Source organism: Bombina bombina, chromosome 2, assembly GCF_027579735.1.
Source record: "Bombina bombina isolate aBomBom1 chromosome 2, aBomBom1.pri, whole genome shotgun sequence".
In the NCBI taxonomy this organism is placed as follows: Eukaryota; Metazoa; Chordata; class Amphibia; order Anura; family Bombinatoridae; genus Bombina; species Bombina bombina.
The window spans coordinates 957,400,428-957,418,940 of NC_069500.1; the positions used below are offsets into that span (position 1 = coordinate 957,400,428).

Below are 18,513 nucleotides of genomic sequence, written 5' to 3' on the forward strand. Positions count from 1 at the left end.
GCTAATAACTTTATTTGTGATGCCATCTTTGATATCATTAGAGTTGATGTCAGGTATATGTCTCTAGCTATTTTAGCTAGAAGAGCTTTATGGCTTAAAACTTGGAATGCTGATATGTCTTCTAAGTCAACTTTGCTTTCCCTTTCTTTCCAGGGTAATAAATTATTTGGTTCTCAGTTGGATTCTATTATCTCAACTGTTACTGGAGGGAAAGGAACTTTTTTACCACAGGATAAAAATCTAAAGGTAAATTTAGGTCTAATAATCGTTTTCGTTCCTTTCGTCACAATAAGGAACAAAAGCCTGATCCTTCACCTACAGGAGCGGTATCAGTTTGGAAACCATCTCCAGTCTGGAATAAATCCAAGCCTTTTAGAAAACCAAAGCCAGCTCCCAAGTCCACATGAAGGTGTGGCCCTCATTCCAGCCCAGCTGGTAGGGGGCAGATTAAGTTTTTTCAAAGAAATTTGGATCAATTCAACATTGTTTCAGAAGGGTACAGAATTGGCTTCAAGATAAGGCCTCCTGCAAAGATATTTTTTCTTTCCCGTGTCCCAGTAAATCCAGCGAAAGCTCAAGCATTTCTGAAATGTGTTTCAGATCTAGAGTTGGCTGGAGTAATTATGCCAGTTCCAGTTCTGGAACAGGGGCTGGGGTTTTATTCAAATCTCTTCATTGTACCAAAGAAGGAGAATTCCTACAAGTTCTGGATCTAAAAATATTGAATCGTTATGTAAGGATACCAACATTCAAAATGGTAACTATAAGGACTATCCTGCCTTTTGTTCAGCAAGGGCATTATATGTCCACAATAGATTTACAGGATGCTTATCTGCATATTCCGATTCATCCAGATCACTATCAGTTTCTGAGATTCTCTTTCCTAGACAAACATTACCAGTTTGTGGCTCTACCGTTTGGCCTAGCAACAGCTCCAAGAATTTTTACAAAGGTTCTCGGTGCCCTTCTGCCTGTAATCAGAGAACAGGGTATTGTGTTATTTCCTTATTTGGACGATATCTTGGTACTTGCTCAGTCTTCACATTTAGCAGAATCTCATACGAGACAAGAGACGTCTAAAATTGATCTCAGCTTGTCGAAACCTTCAATCACAATCATTCCCTTCGGTAGCCTTATGCATGGAAATTCTAGGTCTTATGACTGCTGCATCGGACGCGATCCCCTTTGCTCGTTTTCACATGCGACCTCTTCAGCTCTGTATGCTGAACCAGTGGTGCAGGGATTACACAAAGATATCTCAATTAATATCTTTAAAACCGATTGTACGACACTCTCTGATGTGGTGGACAGATCACCATCATTTAGTTCAGGGGGCTTCTTTTGTTCTTCCGACCTGGACTGTAATTTCAACAGATGCAAGTGTGACAGGTTGGGGAGCTGTTTGGGGGTCTCTGACAGCACAAGGGGTTTGGGAATCTCAGGAGGTGAGATTACCAATCAATATTTTGGAACTCTGTGCAATTTTCAGAGCTCTTCAGTCATGGCCTCTTCTAAAGAGAGAATCGTTCATTTGTTTTCAGACAGACAATGTCACAACTGTGGCATACATCAATCATCAAGGAGAGGGACTCACAGTCCTCTGGCTATGAAAGAAGTATCTCGAATACTGGTATGGGCGGAATCCAGCTCCTGTCTAGTTTCTGCGGTTCATATCCCAGGTATAGACAATTGGGAAGCGGATTATCTCAGTCGCCAAACGTTACATCCGGGCGAATGGTCTCTTCACCCAGAGGTATTTCTTCAGATTGTTCAAATGTGGGGACTTCCAGAAATAGATCTGATGGCTTCTCATCTAAACAAGAAACTTCCCAGGTATCTGTCCAGATCCAGCGATCCTCAGGCGGAAGCAGGGGATGCATTGTCACTTCCTTGGAAGTATCATCCTACCTATCTCTTTCCGCCTCTAGTTCTTCTTCCAAGAGTAATCTCCAAGATTCTGAAGGAATGCTCGTTTGTTCTGCTGGTGGCTCCAGCATGGCCTTACAGGTTTTGGTATGCGGATCTTATCCGGATGGCCTCTTGCCAACAGTGGATTCTCCCGTTAAGACCAGACCTTCTGTCGCAAGGTCCTTTTTTCCATCAGGATCTCAAATCCTTAAATTTAAAGGTATGGAGATTGAACGCTTGATTCTTAGTCAAAGAGGTTTCTCTGACTCTGTGATTAATACTATGTTACAGGCTCGTAAATCTGTATCTAGAAAGATATATTATAGAGTCTGGAAGACTTACATTTCTTGGTGTCTTTCTCATAATTTTTCCTGGCATTCTTTTAGAATTCCGAGAATTTTGCAGTTTCTTCAGGTTGGTTTGGATAAAGGTTTGTCTGCAAGTTCCTTGAACGGACAAATCTCTGCTCTTTCTGTTCTTTTTCACAGAAAGATTGCTAATCTTCCTGATATTCATTGTTTTGTACAAGCTTTGGTTCGTATAAAACCTGTCATTAAGTCAATCTCTCATCCTTGGAGTTTGAATTTGGTTCTGGGGGCTCTTCAAGCTCCTCCGTTTGAACCTATGCATTCGCTGGATATTAAATTACTTTCTTGGAAAGTTTTGTTTCTTTTGGCCATCTCTTCTGCTAGAAGAGTTTCTGAATTATCTGCTCTTTCTTGTGAGTCTCCTTTTCTGATTTTTCATCAGGATAAGGCGGTGTTGCGAACTTCTTTTAAATTTTTACCTAAGGTTGTGAATTCTAACAACATTAGTAGAGAAATTGTGGTTCCTTCATTGTGTCCTAATCCTAAGAATTCTAAGGAGAGATCATTGCATTCTTTAAATGTAGTTAGAGCTTTGAAATATTATGTTGAAGCTACTAAGAATTTCCGAAAAACTTCTAGTCTATTTGTTATCTTTTCCGGTTCTAGGAAAGGTCAGAAGGCCTCTGCCATTTCTTTGGCATCTTGGTTAAAATCTTTAATTCATCTTGCTTATGTCGAGTCGGGTAAAACTCCACCTCAAAGGATTACAGCTTATTCTACTAGGTCAGTTTCTACTTCCTGGGCGTTTAGGAATGAAGCTTCGGTTGATCAGATTTGCAAAGCAGCAACTTGGTCTTCATTGCATACTTTTACTAAATTCTACCATTTTGATGTGTTTTCTTCTTCTGAAGCATTTTTTGGTAGAAAAGTACTTCAGGCAGCTGTTTCAGTTTGATTCTTCTGCTTATAATTTCAAGTTTTTTTCATTATAAGATTTAAACTTTATTTTGGGTGTGGATTATTTGTCAGCGGAATTGGCTGTCTTTATTTTATCCCTCCCTCTCTAGTGACTCTTGCGTGGAAGATCCACATCTTGGGTAGTCATTATCCCATACGTCACTAGCTCATGGACTCTTGCTAATTACATGAAAGAAAACATTATCAGGTAAGTTCTTACATAAATTAATTAATTTCTTTCATATTAGCAAGAGTCCATGAGGCCCACCCTTTTTGTGGTGGTTATGATTTTTTTGTATAAAGCACAATTATTCCAATTCCTTATTTTTTATGCTTTCGCACTTTTTTCTTATCACCCCACTTCTTGGCTATGCGTTAAACTGATTTGTGGGTGTGGTGAGGGGTGTATTTATAGGCATTTTGAGGTTTGGGAAACTTTGCCCCTCCTGGTAGGAATGTATATCCCATACGTCACTAGCTCATGGACTCTTGCTAATATGAAAGAAATTAATTTATCAGGTAAGTTCTTACATAAATTATGTTTTTTTATCCCTCCCTCTCTAGTGACTCTTCTGTGGAGTTCCACATCTTGGGTATTACTATCCCATACGTCACTAGCTCATGGACTCTTGCCAATTACATGAAAGAAAACATAATTTATGTAAGAACTTACCTGATAAATTCATTTCTTTCATATTGGCAAGAGTCCATGAGACCCACCCTTTTTATGGTGGTTATGATTTTTTGTATGAAGCACAATTATTTCCAAATTCCTTTTTTTGATGCTCTTTACTCCTTTCTTTATCACCCCACTACTTGGCTATTCGTTAAACTGAATTGTGGGTGTGGTGAGGGGTGTATTTATAGGCATTTTGAGGTTTGGGAAACTTTGCCCCTCCTGGTAGGATTGGTTGAAAAAGGCTGCAGTGACAGGTGAAACGCATAGCGTTTTCTTTCCATACAACCAACGTATAACTCTGGGGAAACAGTTTCCAGGACACCAAGATATTCAACGGAAGGATTACAGTTCGGAAATACCCTGAGATTAAAGCTGACTTCCGCTAGCATTCTAAGGGACGCGATACACATTAGGAGCAGAGTTATTTGCATTTAAGACCTGCAGGAGAGGATTCCACACCGCAAAGTAAGACTTTGTTTCTATCTAGAAGCTGTTTGAACCAAATAATTTTTTTAAGAAAGGATTTACAAAATAGCATTTACCGGTATTTGCAGAAGATTTTAAATAAAGGATCACAATCTCATTTAACTATGGAAAGTTTTGCCTTACTCTGATAAGTGTCTGCATTTTACACATATTATAAAGACATTGCTCTATTAATAAATGAGCGTATATGTTAAACATACAAATAAGCTTATATGTTAACCATCAATTGTTTATTTATACTGCATATGTGCTAAATATTAGAATCTTTATTGCATCCACAGTGCTATATTTCATATTTATTCTAAAGTGTTATAATTCAACTATATAAGAGTTTTTCAGGTTATAGAATTAAGTGTCTATACTGTTTTATGTGTTGAAAGTTGTTATGCTGAGAGTTTTATTTTATTTTTGGTGATGAAATAGTATAGTTTTTAAAATTTTTACATTTATACAATCAATATTATATTAGGACTGGCCAGTCATTTATATTGAAATTATTTTTGAGACATAGAGTATTTATTTATTTTTGATATAGAGGTCATATATATACTAGACTTAGGTGATATATGCTTTATATGTATAACTATTAATTCTACTATTTATTTTATATAATTTGAATTTAATAAATATTAATTATATTTTCTCTCTGTCTATGATCTTAGTAATTTTAGTTAATATTTGTATAATCCACTTTTAGACTTTCCTGCTGGCCTTTTTTGGAAAGCATTTATAGGCGCAACCACGCTTACTCCATTCCCCATATTTCTATAACTTTATTATCAATTTTTTAGGTTTTATTGATATAGTTTGGTTGCTTAGTGGATATACTTTGATACACTATTATTAATATCTTATATTGTTTATTCTGAGGATTGTATATCCCATACGTCACTAGCTCATGGACTCTTGCCAATATGAAATAAATAAATTTATCAGGCAAGTTCTTACATAAATTATGTTTTTTCTTTCATATTACAGATAGAGCATGCAGTTTTTAATGGCTTTCCATTTTACTTATCTAATTTGCTGCATTCTCTTGGTATCCTTTGTTAAAGAAGCAGCAATTCATTACTGGGAGCTAGCTGAACACATGTTGTTTTTTTGTTTTTTAAATAAATGAGTGAATTTCTTTTTTGATGAAGCCACATGTATACTCGATGGCCCCTATTTAACAAATCTGGCGGACCTGATCCGACAGTGCGGATCAGGTCCGCCAGACCTCGCTGAATACGGAGAGCAATACGCTCTCCGTATTCAGCATTGCACCAGCAGCTCACAAGTGCTGCTGGTGCAACGCCGCCCCCTGCAGACTCACGGCCAATGGGCCGCCAGCAGGGAGGTGTCAATCAACCCGATCGTACTCGATCGGGTTGAATTCCGGCGATGTCTATCCCCTTGCTCAGAGCAGGCGGACAGGTTATGGAGCAGTGGTCTTTGCAGGCTCGCCAGAAACACAGACATCAAGCTCCATTCGGAGCTTGATAGATAGGCCCCAGTGTCTTAGAGATGTGTACATTTTAAAATGAGATAAGTAGGAATATGCTTTAAAACAGTAACTCTATTCTAACTGAACAACACGCTGTATTTCTTTTTTGTTGTTATTCTGCCTCTGTAATTGGTATTTGTATTCATTAAACAGCCTTAATGTAATTTGTTGCCCTATTACCTTATGTTTAAAGGGCTGTATGTGCTTTTAAAAAAAGTAAAATAGTAGTTTTCCTATCATTACAGTTCATGCCCTTATAGGCAGAATTACTTTGATAGAAGGAAGGTAACTGTATCGGGTATCAAGCTAGTACACCTGTTTTGAAGCCAAAGCAGATCTAAGACAAAGACAATATACTTTAAGACATAGAACACTATTGAATTACAAATTTGAGAATGATCCCTTAGATAACATAACTTTTTTATTAGCACAGTTAATTATTCTTTTTTTCTTAAAGTCTTCTTTATTGCCTTTGCAAGTTGTTTTGCTTCGTAAGCTAATGAACACATTACTTACAAGTGTATAAAACGTGTAAATAATTTATTAGAAATACTTAACATATGTGGATTTTTCTGACAATGGGACATATCTTGCAAGAAGTACCTTGCTTTAGGAAAACGTTTATTTTAATTACAAGTATAAAAGCGATCTAAAGGCACATTAAAAAAAAAAAAAATCTTGCGTTTGGGTAAACATTTTCCTTTTTCCACACTCCCTAGAAAGGCCAAAAAGCAAATTCTGCTAGATGACAAAATTTGCTACTGACCTCTAGGGAGCATTGGACAAGCAACATTTTACACAAATGCAAGGTGTGTTTTAATGTCAACTTAAAGGAATAGTCTAGTCAAAATTAAACTCTCATGATTCAGATAGAGCATGCAATTTTAAGCAACTTTCTAATTTGCTCCTATTATCAATTTTTCTTCATTCTCTTTGTATCTTTATTTTAAAAAAGCTAGAATGTAAGCTTAGAAGCAGGCACATTTTTTCATTTTTTTTCATTCTGGGTGACACCATTTAGGAGCTCGTATATTCATGTACCCTGTGGCAGAAGTGGTGAACATTATACATCACTGATGTTGCCAGCTTTTTCACATCTATACTCTGTGCTTCACATTAGTTTAGATAGTTTATAGAACAAGAAGTTTTACTTTGTTTTTTTTTAAACAGCTTAAAAGTTACCTATCATGTATGATACCAAGGCCAATTGAGTAATAGAGAGCTGTGCAGCCAATGCAAAAATTTAAAGCTCCCCACTCTGTATCATACATAAAGTGCCCAGTAAAAGTATCAAACAGACAGTAATGTCACTGATCTGTGAATATGCACCGCTTAAAGAATAACCTCCAAAATGGCGGTGCCCAGTTTGAAAATGTGAAAATTGCTTATTGGTGACCAACAGGCACCAATAGGGGGTTACAATAAGAGATAATAATGGTAACCATGCCACTGTAGTTGTGCACAGCAGTTTTTAATGTCCCTTTAAAAGCAATACAATTTACACAGACTGGAAAAAAAAAGCTATGCTATCCTTTATATTGGCACAGTAAGTATATATAAAGCCTAAAATGTACCTGCATATATATGAGCACTGTTTTACAATTAACATCATTATTATATACGTCTCACCTACTACTGCCATTACACTATTGTAAAGTTAAAACAACAACAAAACCTCCTCCCTGGGTTATTTAGTATAGTAGTAAACATTATGTAGACCACTGTCAGTGAAACATTCATGCTTTAATATGTGCTTTTTAATTCTTTGTTGGCTATGTCTGTTATATAAGCATCAGACTATTGGTCAGTTGACTGTCATTTCCCTTTTAAGAAGTTTTTTAATGTTTAAAAATATACAATTTTGTTTAAAACTAGTGCTTTTTTTAATATTCTATAAGATGATCCCTTACCAGTCACATTGCAAATGATGCATACAGATTTAAACCCTTGTACGTTCTGTACAAATTTTCAAACTATTGCAGAGTGACAGCATTGATATTGGGACTCCCTAGCCACAAAAAGTCAAATTCTTCATAAGGAAAAAAAAAAAAGATGTATAGAACATGACACAAGACTGCTCTTTCTCCTACATAATCCCTTATTCACCTGGAGTTGAACTTGGTACGGTGCTGTGACAAGAGAATGCAGCATTGTAATCTACAGAGAGCTATCATTTTGCTGGGATTCTGTTGCCTACATTTTCCCTTTGTATCCCAGCGCTCCCCTCTAGTATTCCTCCCAGCAAGTTTCCAAGCTCTCGGTTTTCGAGTTTGTAGCTAGTGAAGCTTGTCCTTTTAATACAGATAGAAATCTAATCTTGCCTGAAACAGGAAGACTTGTCTTTTTTAGTGTCAGTCTTTTGTTAATGAGTCCGTTAAATTAGTCTGTGCTGACACTCCGAGAAAAGAGCACTTTGTTTTACATAAGAACTCCTATTGTAAATCCTGTGCATTGCTGAAAAGCCATTGGTGTATTAAGGTGCTTCTATTCTGGCTGCAGGATATCAAATGAGGTCAGTGTTTGCATTGCTCGAACAACCTCTGGGGATTTCAGTTTCATTTCTATAGCAGATCAGTGAGGTTTGTACCTCTGCTGTCATAAATACTTCAATTAAATGCTGAATTCATAAATATAAAAAATCATGTTTACGCTGTAAGCGTATTATTAAAGTGACATTTTAATTCAAAAGTTACATGCAAAAGTTACATGCCTAATTAGAGCATGGCATTTTTGCTTTATTGACTGAAGATTACTATGTGTTTAAGACCCACAGAGCGGGTTAAATACATAGGTACATTTTTGCACAGGAGCTGCAAGCACTGCAGCTCCAAAGCTGGGAACTGTGGGTATTTTGTGGCTACGGGTAACTGCTACTCATTGGCTGTGTCCCACTCATAAACCAGAATGATTGTCACTCCCACACAACTTTTACCCCTTTTATCTCTTTGTGGGTGTTGAACACATAGGGTTACATGCAAACTTCACTAGAAGTAAGCTTTAAACGCAGAAGGCTTAGCGGATGTGTTAAAAGTAAACGTTTGCGCACAAGCAAAACCTGATGCATATATATATATATATATATATATATATCAGTATTAAAAGGTATTTGAGTGGAAGGGCTCCAAAGTTTGTACATAATTGTGTATATATACATATGTACACATATAAACACATGAATACACATGTGTGTATATACACACACACACACACACACACATATATATATATATATATATATATATATGTATACATACACATATTTAGACATTATGTATACATTATAGCCCTTCCCAGTCAAATACCTTGTCATCTACCATATTCCTTCTAACCCTTTAGAAAACATTTTTATTAAAATTTATATAAAATATTTTATTGGAAAGTGTCTATATTAGTGTAATACTTTTATTGTAATGTGTTTTTTTGTTTTGTTTTTACCCTTACACTTTGCCCTAGGTTTTCAGGCCCGCTAATCCGTTAAGAGCAAATTGTGTTTGCGATAAAGCGCAACCATTTACTTTTATCATGTAATATGCATGCTAGTTAGCGCAGTCGGAATATTGCTTATCTTATCTGATGATATGATTAAAGGGACATGAACGCCAAAATTAACCTTGAGTATGCAATTTTAAGACACTTAAATGTAGGTCTGCAAAATGAATTTGTTCTGTTAGTATCCTTTGTTAAAAATCATATGTACATATCCTCAACAGCAATACACTACTGGGAGCTAGCCAGTAATTGGTGGCTACCCACATTTTGTCTCTTATCATTGGCTCATCAGATATATTCAGCTAGCTCCCAGTAGTGCATTGCTGCTCTAGAGCTGAATTGTGTTAAGTTGCTTTGCAAGGGTTAAACACGGTTATATACCAGCAATAGTGCAATAATAAAATAACAAATTAAATAGAGCATTTTCATTATGTACTTGTATGTCCCTTTAAACAACAAGTTACTAAACCTGTTAAATATACACTGCTGACACTGGGCAGAAATTTGCTTCTGAATACACAATCCCAGTTTGTCCCTTTTAGTTTTCACTCTTCACCATTAGATATATTGTATTTCCCTTTATGTAACAATACTCACCACTATTATAACAAAGAAGTAAACATGCAGCACAACCATTCATACTATTAAAGAGATTTTTTTATGGTTCAGACAGAGCATGCAATTTTAAACAACTTTGATTTACTTCTATTACCAAATTGTCTTTGTTCTTTTGTTGTAAAGCAGTGATCTAAGCTCAGGAGCGTGCATGTGTCTCAAGCACTATACTGCAGCAGTTTTACAAGAATGTTATCCATTTGCAAGAACACTAGATGGCAGCACTATTTCCTGCCATGTAAGTGCTCCAGTCACCTACCAAGGTATCTCTTAAACAAAGAATATCATGAGAACAAAACAAATTTGATAATAAGTTTTTAAAAATGTATGCTCTGTCTGAATCACAAAAGAAAACGTGGGGTTTCATATCCCATTAAGCAATTATAATGTTCAACATATGTGGAGAAATGCTTAAAATATAACAACTCTAGATTATTTCTTCAGACAAGAGACAATACAAAAGGTGCACAAACATCTATTATAGATCATTATATAAAAGATTTATACTCTGAAGCAAAAATATACAATATGTGTCTTAGAAATCTTTTTTTAAAAATTAAAGGGACCATAAAAGTTAAAATTAAACTTTCATTATTTGGATAGAATATGAATTTTTAAACAACTTTCCAAATTACTTCTGTTAACAAAGGAAACCTAGGTAGGCTCGGGAGCAGCAAATTACTACTGGGAGCTAGCTAAACACATTGGGTGAGCCAAAGACAAGACGAATATTTATGCAGCAGCCATTTGCCAGCTAGCTCCCAGTAGTGCATCACTGCTCCTGAGCCTACCTAGGTGTGCTTTTCAATAAAGGATACCAATAAATGAATCACATTTAATAGAAGTAAATTGGAAAGATGTTTAAAATTCCACACTCCATTCAAATCATAACACTTTATTTTGACTTTACTGTCCCTTAACACCTGGCACATGTGTATTCTCAGTGAGTACTAGCGATATCACACTTGAGACTTTTGATTAACAAACATGAGGGTTAGAAGAGCTTTTTTTTTATTCTAAATTATTTTTACAAGGAAAAAAAACCAACAAAAAAATGTAACCATAAATTTGACTATTATGTATTTATAAGTAAACAATGAAGTAAAAAAAATCTATTTAAAAAATAATAATGTGAAAACATTCACGTGTATGTTTATTTTATATTTGTTTTTTTCAGAGGCCCTTTCTTATTGGCACTTGGGAAATCCTGGCATAAAGAAGAATTTAACTGTGCCCACTGTAAGATAAATATGGCTGAAATGGGTTTTGTTCAAGAAAAAGGTTCCCTTTATTGTGAGGTTTGCTATGCAAAGTTCTTTGCACCAGATTGTGCCCGTTGCCAGAGGAAGATTCTTGGAGTAAGTTTTTATTTATTTATTTCTTTAAGGCAGAACGCCTGGTCGTAGTTTCTTTTCTTCTATGTTACACAATGATTTTACAAAATTATGATAATATGAGTTATGTGGGTCCTCCCCTTTGAAAGCTAAATTTACACATTTTCCTTTTTTGCCTACTTATCAGTGGTAATGTTATATACAAAGTAATTAGTGATCTTAAAAAATAATAATACAACGGACGACCACAGCATGGCGAAAGATTTAAAATATAATTAGAAGTGGAAAAATGCAATATAACATTACAAATTACAACAGCATTTATAATTAATATTTTCCATTTAGTAGTTTTTGCTGAAACTTTTATTATTTAGTGTATTGTACCTAAATATAAAAAAATTTAAAAGGTCAGACTTTTTGGAAAGAGTAAGTAAAGTCATAAAGGAAAAAAGCTAAATAATTCAGCACCAGTGTCAAACAAGTGCTTGCTACAGGGTTTGAGTTTTTTTAACCCTGTCCCCTCCTCGTCCGTCAATAGGTATGTGCTCAATAATCTGGTATCTAAATTGACTCACTCTGCGTCCCATATATTGTATGCATGATTAAGGACTGGATAGGTCTGAAACGTTGCATTTTTTACTTATGTACTAAACAGTAAATACTACTGAACTGTGCGGCTGCTTTTTGGACTTTAAGTCATAAAGGAAAAACAGATTAGTAACCTTTCAATACATTTTTACATAATAGAGTTGGTCTTACAGTTCATACAAATCATTTATTAATTTATCCAGTTAAGAAAACAATAGGAAATGTTCTCTTCCACAACATTTATAGAAACTATATATATACAATTTAGAAGATAGGGTTCAATAAATTGCTATGAATCAAAGAAGGACACGGCTGCACAGAATACACTTAAACCACACATTTATGTAGCAGTGATACGCCCACTGTTTGCCTTTCCACATATGTTTATTAAAAAGTATATATTACCACATTGTATGACCAGATGAATGTACCGCACAGTAATAAACAATTAGTAGCACAAACCCCCATACATGCTAGCATGTGAATAACCCAGCTAATGAACAGTCAAAGAACAATACCGGGCACTTAGTGTAAACAACACGCTCCGGTAATAAAAATCAACAATACCGATACCGAACACAATATTAGTGGCAGTTGATATATGTTCACACCTGGTCTGCCTTTTGATATATGCGCACTTGTGTAATTGACACCATGGCTTTCAAACTAACTGAAGAAAAATGGGTTAATAATATTGATGAAGCTTTTAAGCCTACAATCAATATAGATTAAACCAATATTGAAGAAAAAAGTAATGACGTTTTTTCAGCATTTAAAGAGTATAAGAAAAAGGCAATCAAAGAATTAAAAATTAAATGGAGCTAGCTAGCTTACAAAGATATGTTTAAGAGGAATTGATCCCTAGAGGTCTAAGAATTAGATTGGACCCAGGGATCAATCTAAGAGGTGTGGAAGCTAATTCTAAATTTATCCAGAAATGGAATGCTATCTTAACTAGATGCACTTTGGAACTTATGCAGTTAATGGTGGATGAGGATGAGAAAAGGCTGGAGGAGAGTAAATCAGAAACAAATAAGATATATGAGCAGGTTAATATTTTTGCTCTTGACCCAGCCTTTGAAAAACTTAATAAAGAGGTACAGAAGAGCTTATAAAAGCTGCAGAGTGAAATTAAGAAAAATGTGTAAAATGGTTAGGGATCACGATGATTTTAAGAAGGGTACAATATATTTATATAGAAATAACAACAGTACTAGATACTCCTATGACTCAGGTACAGACAACTCTGAAAATTAACTGGAAAGTGGCCCTCAAAACATCAGAAATACTATACAGGCTTGGATCCCTTTTGGGGTAAGACAAGGAGAGGAGGAAGACGAAAGAGGGGGAGGTGGTCCCTCTTATCCCAACAGACAGAGAGGCAGAGGGGGGAGATACAGGAACAGCCCCCAATATTGAATGATAACCAGGAATCAGAGGAAAGAGAGTCAATTCTGGGGAAGTACAAATTTGTTAGTGGCTCAGACGAAATGTCCGTAGTCAACATATCAAATATCAGCTTAAATATATCACATATCAACCTTCTTAAAAAAGGACTTTAATTTTGCCCAGCCAGTGGTCTTGATAAATTTGAGTTTGTTGAAGATTTGAACCTATACGCTAGAAAAATTATCCTTAAAAAAAATGTGGGGTAAAAAATCTAGTAGAGATTAATTTGGGGATAGCTAAGATGCTATGGCCATTGACAATCTAGTATAATTACTGGATGAACAGGAGGGGCAATTAAGTTGCTTGAACTACCCCAAAAAAACTAATTTTAAACCTTCCTCCAAATTTTTGCCCCAACTGTCATCACCTATTGTCTACACATTTGTAAAATGTGTGGAGCAAGATGTGGGAAATATAGGGTTGACAGATGTGAGTGATAATTTAACCAAATATGAGAGAAAAGCCCTGAAAGATCTTATGGACAAAAAAGAAATCCAGATCAAACCCTCCGATAAGGGAGGGAATATTGTGATTCTGGATCAGGCAGACTATATGAAGGAGGTATTGAGGCAATTATATCATATAAAGGAACAATATGAGTAAGAGTCAAAATCTGCCTATGAGAAATCATGTGATGAGTTATTTATTATCCTTAAACGAGCTAAAGACTCTGGAGGTATAACAAAAAAAGAGTTTGATTTTCTTGTTAATCCCCACCCCATTGTACCCACATTTTACTGCATTCCCAAACTGCACAAAAGTGTAAAAAATCCCCCGGGACGTCCCATCGTGTCTGGCATTGGAGGACCCACAGAGGGGATTAGTATATATGTTGATTTCTTTCTTCGACCTTTCTTAACTGAATTATCCTCCTATGTGCAAGACACGGGGGCCGTTCTGAGGAGACTGGATAAGATTAAAATTGATTAAGACATGCTTTTACTCACTCTGGATGTGGAGTCACTGTACTCCTCTATCCCACACAAGGTGGGTTTGGAAGCAGCTAAATATTTTCTAATGCTGCGGGGAGAGGAGTACAGTGACAACACATCTTTGGTATTACAACTGTTGGAATTTTTACTGACCAACAACATATTTATGTTTGATGGAAAAATTTTCAGGCAATTATGAGGCACAGCCATGGGTGCGGCATTCGCCCCCACCTATGACTGTTTACATAGTGGGGTTTGGGAAATAATGGATGTTTTCCAGGGTTTAGACCAATGGGTGGAGGCTCATGTCGCCCTATGGCTGCGTTTTGTGGATGATATCCTAGTACTATGGAAAGAAGATGCTCAATCTGCAGGTACATTTGTTGAGTTGCTGAACAATAATAACAGAAATGTATTTCTGACTTATCAAATTAGCAACAGAGAAGCAACCTTTTTAGACTTGAAGATAACCATTAATAATGGATTATTACAGATAAAAGTCTATCGTAAAGAAACAGCAATGAATAGTTTGCTACATGCATCAAGTCACCATCCTGTAGCTCTTAAAAATGGGATTCCTGTGGGACAGTTTTTAAGATTGAAAAGGTGCTGTTCCACTGAATCCGATTTTGAAGACCAGGCAGCTGAAATGGCCCATAGGTTCCTCTAAAGGGGGTATTCTAGGAAACAGATACGCAAAGGCTGGATTAGGGCTCGACAGACACAGCGAAATCAGCTTCTGTATAAATAAGTTAATACACAACCTCAAGAAAACCAAATTTGGTTAATCACTAAGTATAACTCCCATTGGGATAAACTTCATGACATACTTAAAAAACATTGGCATATTTTCTCAAGTGATAGCTCTATTTCCAGATTTTTTCCCAAATACCCTTTAATGACAGCTAAAAGAGCACCAAGTGTTAAAGACAGATTGGTACATAGTGAGTTTCAAAAAGATAGATATGCCTAAAAACTGGCTAACTAAATCACAGGTCAAAAAGGGTTGTCACCATGTGGACACTGTGTATATTGTAAATACATAGTCAAATCTTCTAATTTTTGCACTGAGTATTTAGATAGGATCTACTATATTAATGAAAGGATTGTCTGTAACACCACGAATGTCATTTATATGTTACACTGTTCATGTCCCAAATTTTATATTGGGAAAACTACGCGTGAGTTGAAGGACAGAGTTAAGGAGCACAGGGATAGCATTAAGGACAATGACCAGGATAGTCCGGTTGCTAGACATTTTCAGCTACTCCATAACTCTGACTTCACTCAGCTCAAAGTGTTAGGCATTGAACATATCAGACCTAAGAGGAGAGGAGGTAGTATTGATCAGATACTACTCCAGCATGAGTCACGCTGGATGTTTAGACTCAACACTCTGTGTTCTCTAGGTCTCAATGAGAAAATTGAATATTCCTGTTTTTATAATTCTTTAGTTACATCAGTATTGTCATCAGTGCATCATAGAATTATATGTAGGCTTAGGTTTTTGTGGCAATGTGAATGTGATTGCCCCATATAAGTATATCAATACGATGTGTATTTAATTAACAATGCTGTGTCATGTCTTTTTAATTAGCCATAAAGGTGTCAATTCTGTAGTGCTTTAATTGTTATGAGTTGTTAAAATTTGCCATTGAATTGTACCTTCATAGCGTAAGTTCCCTTTAAGATCAAATAAAGGGAAAGGAAACAACGTAACAAAACAAATATTTAAAGTGGCATTGTAATATGATGCATCTGAGGAAGCCCTAAATCCAACCCAGCAAAAGGGGGAGGGGTGAAACGTATAATGATTGGATCTCACTACACAGCGTGGTAACGCTACTATGGGGAGCAGCTCTGTTTGTTACCGATGACAGATTTCTAAAAACGCTACCGAAGTTGTCAAGTGAAGTCCTGCACTGGCTTGTTTGCATCACAGCATACAAAAATTATGGAGATAATTTGTGCCTGGAAGGCACCCGTTATATGTATTGGTCAAGTGAAGGTAAGCCGTGCAGCCATAAGTCTTGCAACCAGTAGATACCCATATGTGCAGAGGTTAACAATTGCTGGCAGATACCTTGTACCGCACCGGCACCTGGATACCGGAAGTGAATCCGGACTTAAAGAGGTTAAAGGACGGTAATTGTTTTTATTAGCGGAGCGTGTTGTTTACACTAAGTGCCCGGTATTTTTCTTGGACTGTTCATTAGCCGGCTTATTCACATGCTAGCATGTATGGGGGTTTGTGTTTCTAATTGTTTATTACTGTGCGGTACATTCATCTGGTCATACAATGTGGTAATATATACTTTTTAATAAACATATGTGGACAGGCAAACTTTGTGGGCGTATCACTGCTACATAAATGTGTGGTTTAAGTGTATCCTGTGGTGACCGTGTCCCCTCTTTGGTTCATAGCAATTTATTGAACCCTATCTTCTAAATTGTATATATACATTTTAGGGATGCTAGCATGGATTATGAATCAAAACACTTACATATTTCTGAGTGCCCCCTATCTTTTGTGTGTGTATATATATATATTATATATAATATATATATATATGTATGTATATGTATATATACATATGTATGTGTGTGTGTTGCGGGTAAAGTCAGATATCCTACAATTTCCCAGGTAAAACTGACATTCCCAGCAGCTGTGAGTAAAGCCCAATGTAATTACCCAAACGCTTCTGGATTTAGCTAATCACAGCACTATCTCTCTTTGAAGAAAATAGTTCTTGCAAATCACTGCTTCAAACATATATATGATGCGCTGTATTCCCTGTTTTCACTATAATTTTTTGCCTCCTCCTGGGGGGTTTCAAGGGGGGCAAAACCTTGCTTGGGGTAATGTCAGTTTTAACCGAACATATATATGTGTGTGTGTGGTGTATATATAATATATATATATATATATATATATATATATATATATATTTATATATATATATAGATAGAGACATTTACATGATTTTATTTTGCTTACATGAGTCAAAGGTCTTTAACTACTGAAAATAGTGAAAACTGCATTACACATTAAAGGGACAGTCTAGTCAGAATTAAACTTTCAGATAGGACATGCAATTTTAAACAAACTTTCCAATTTACTTTTTTAATCAAATTTGATTTGTTCTCTCTGTATTATTTGATGAAAGCTAAACTAGGTAGGCTTATATGCTAATCTCTAAGCCCTTGAATGCCACCTCTTATCTCAGTGCATTTTGACAGTTTTTCACAGCTGCACAGCGCTTGTTCATGTGTGCCATATAGATAACACTGTGCTTACTACAGTGGAGTTATTTATGAGTCAGCACTGTGGCTAAAATGCAAGTCTGTCATAAGAACTGAAATAAGGGGGGAGTCTGCAGAGGCTTACATACAAGGTAATCACAGAGGTAAAAAGTGTATTAATATAACCAATATTGGTTATGCAAAACTCAGGAATGGGTAATGAAGGGATTTTCTTGAGTAGACGTGTCCCTTTAAGTTATATATTACCAACAGCAAATTATGCAAATAAAATATGAAAATGTGTTCTAATGAGTGTCAGTTTGTGCAAGAAACAAGGTTGCAGCCGGCTAGGATCTTTTTCAGATTTGTCCTGTAAGGCCCTCAACACTTAAACTACAATACTACTTGATTCTGCACCTTTATATAGACAGGACATCTGTTGTTGTATGATTCTAAATGATGCAAAATGCAGTATGACGTCTTGCAAATTCAGGACTATCTTCTTTCTGTGATATATCCCGAAACCCCTGGGAGGATCTGGTGTATTGGAGAGTGATTTAGAGGTGTAGGACTGTGTCAAATGGTCTAAAATCTGCAAAATCAGCTGCTTAAATAATACAGATTTAATTAGGAAGCTCTGTTACATGTCTCTCTCAGAGGCCCAGTAATGTTAATACGCGCTTCTACTTTTATTACAAGTTGTTCACCATTTTTCACGGTAGATAAATGCATTTTTCTCTGTTGTACCTTGCAACAACCAGGAGGAAGCGTATTACATTTTTATAAATTTGAATGTCACTGCATGGATTTTGATTTAATAGACGGCTCAGATGAAATCTGCAAAGCATTTGGCTGTTCTACCTGTGACGTGATTCCACTGTCTGTCTACTAATGTTTGTTTAACTGCATATTAAACCCAGCTGGAATAATCATCTCTAAAAGTGCAGGAAGCTTCTAACACTTCATCTTTCTTTCTACCAGTCTCAACACATTTCCTAACTATTAGACCACAGTTCCAAAGAGCTTTTAAGAGGCCTGT

The 18,513-nt window shown here is 36.0% G+C and overlaps 1 protein-coding gene across 7 annotated transcripts in view; it reads left to right on the forward strand.

The window, feature by feature from the left end:
- PDLIM5 (PDZ and LIM domain 5) overlaps positions 1–18,513 on the forward strand; it is a 350,516-nt gene that overhangs the window by 307,210 nt on the left and 24,793 nt on the right. For all 7 annotated transcript variants that reach the window (XM_053703441.1, XM_053703442.1, XM_053703443.1 and 4 more), the window contains one exon: positions 11,106–11,286. In XM_053703441.1, coding sequence (XP_053559416.1) covers positions 11,106–11,286 — 181 coding nt within the window. The remainder of the gene's footprint in view (positions 1–11,105; positions 11,287–18,513) is intronic.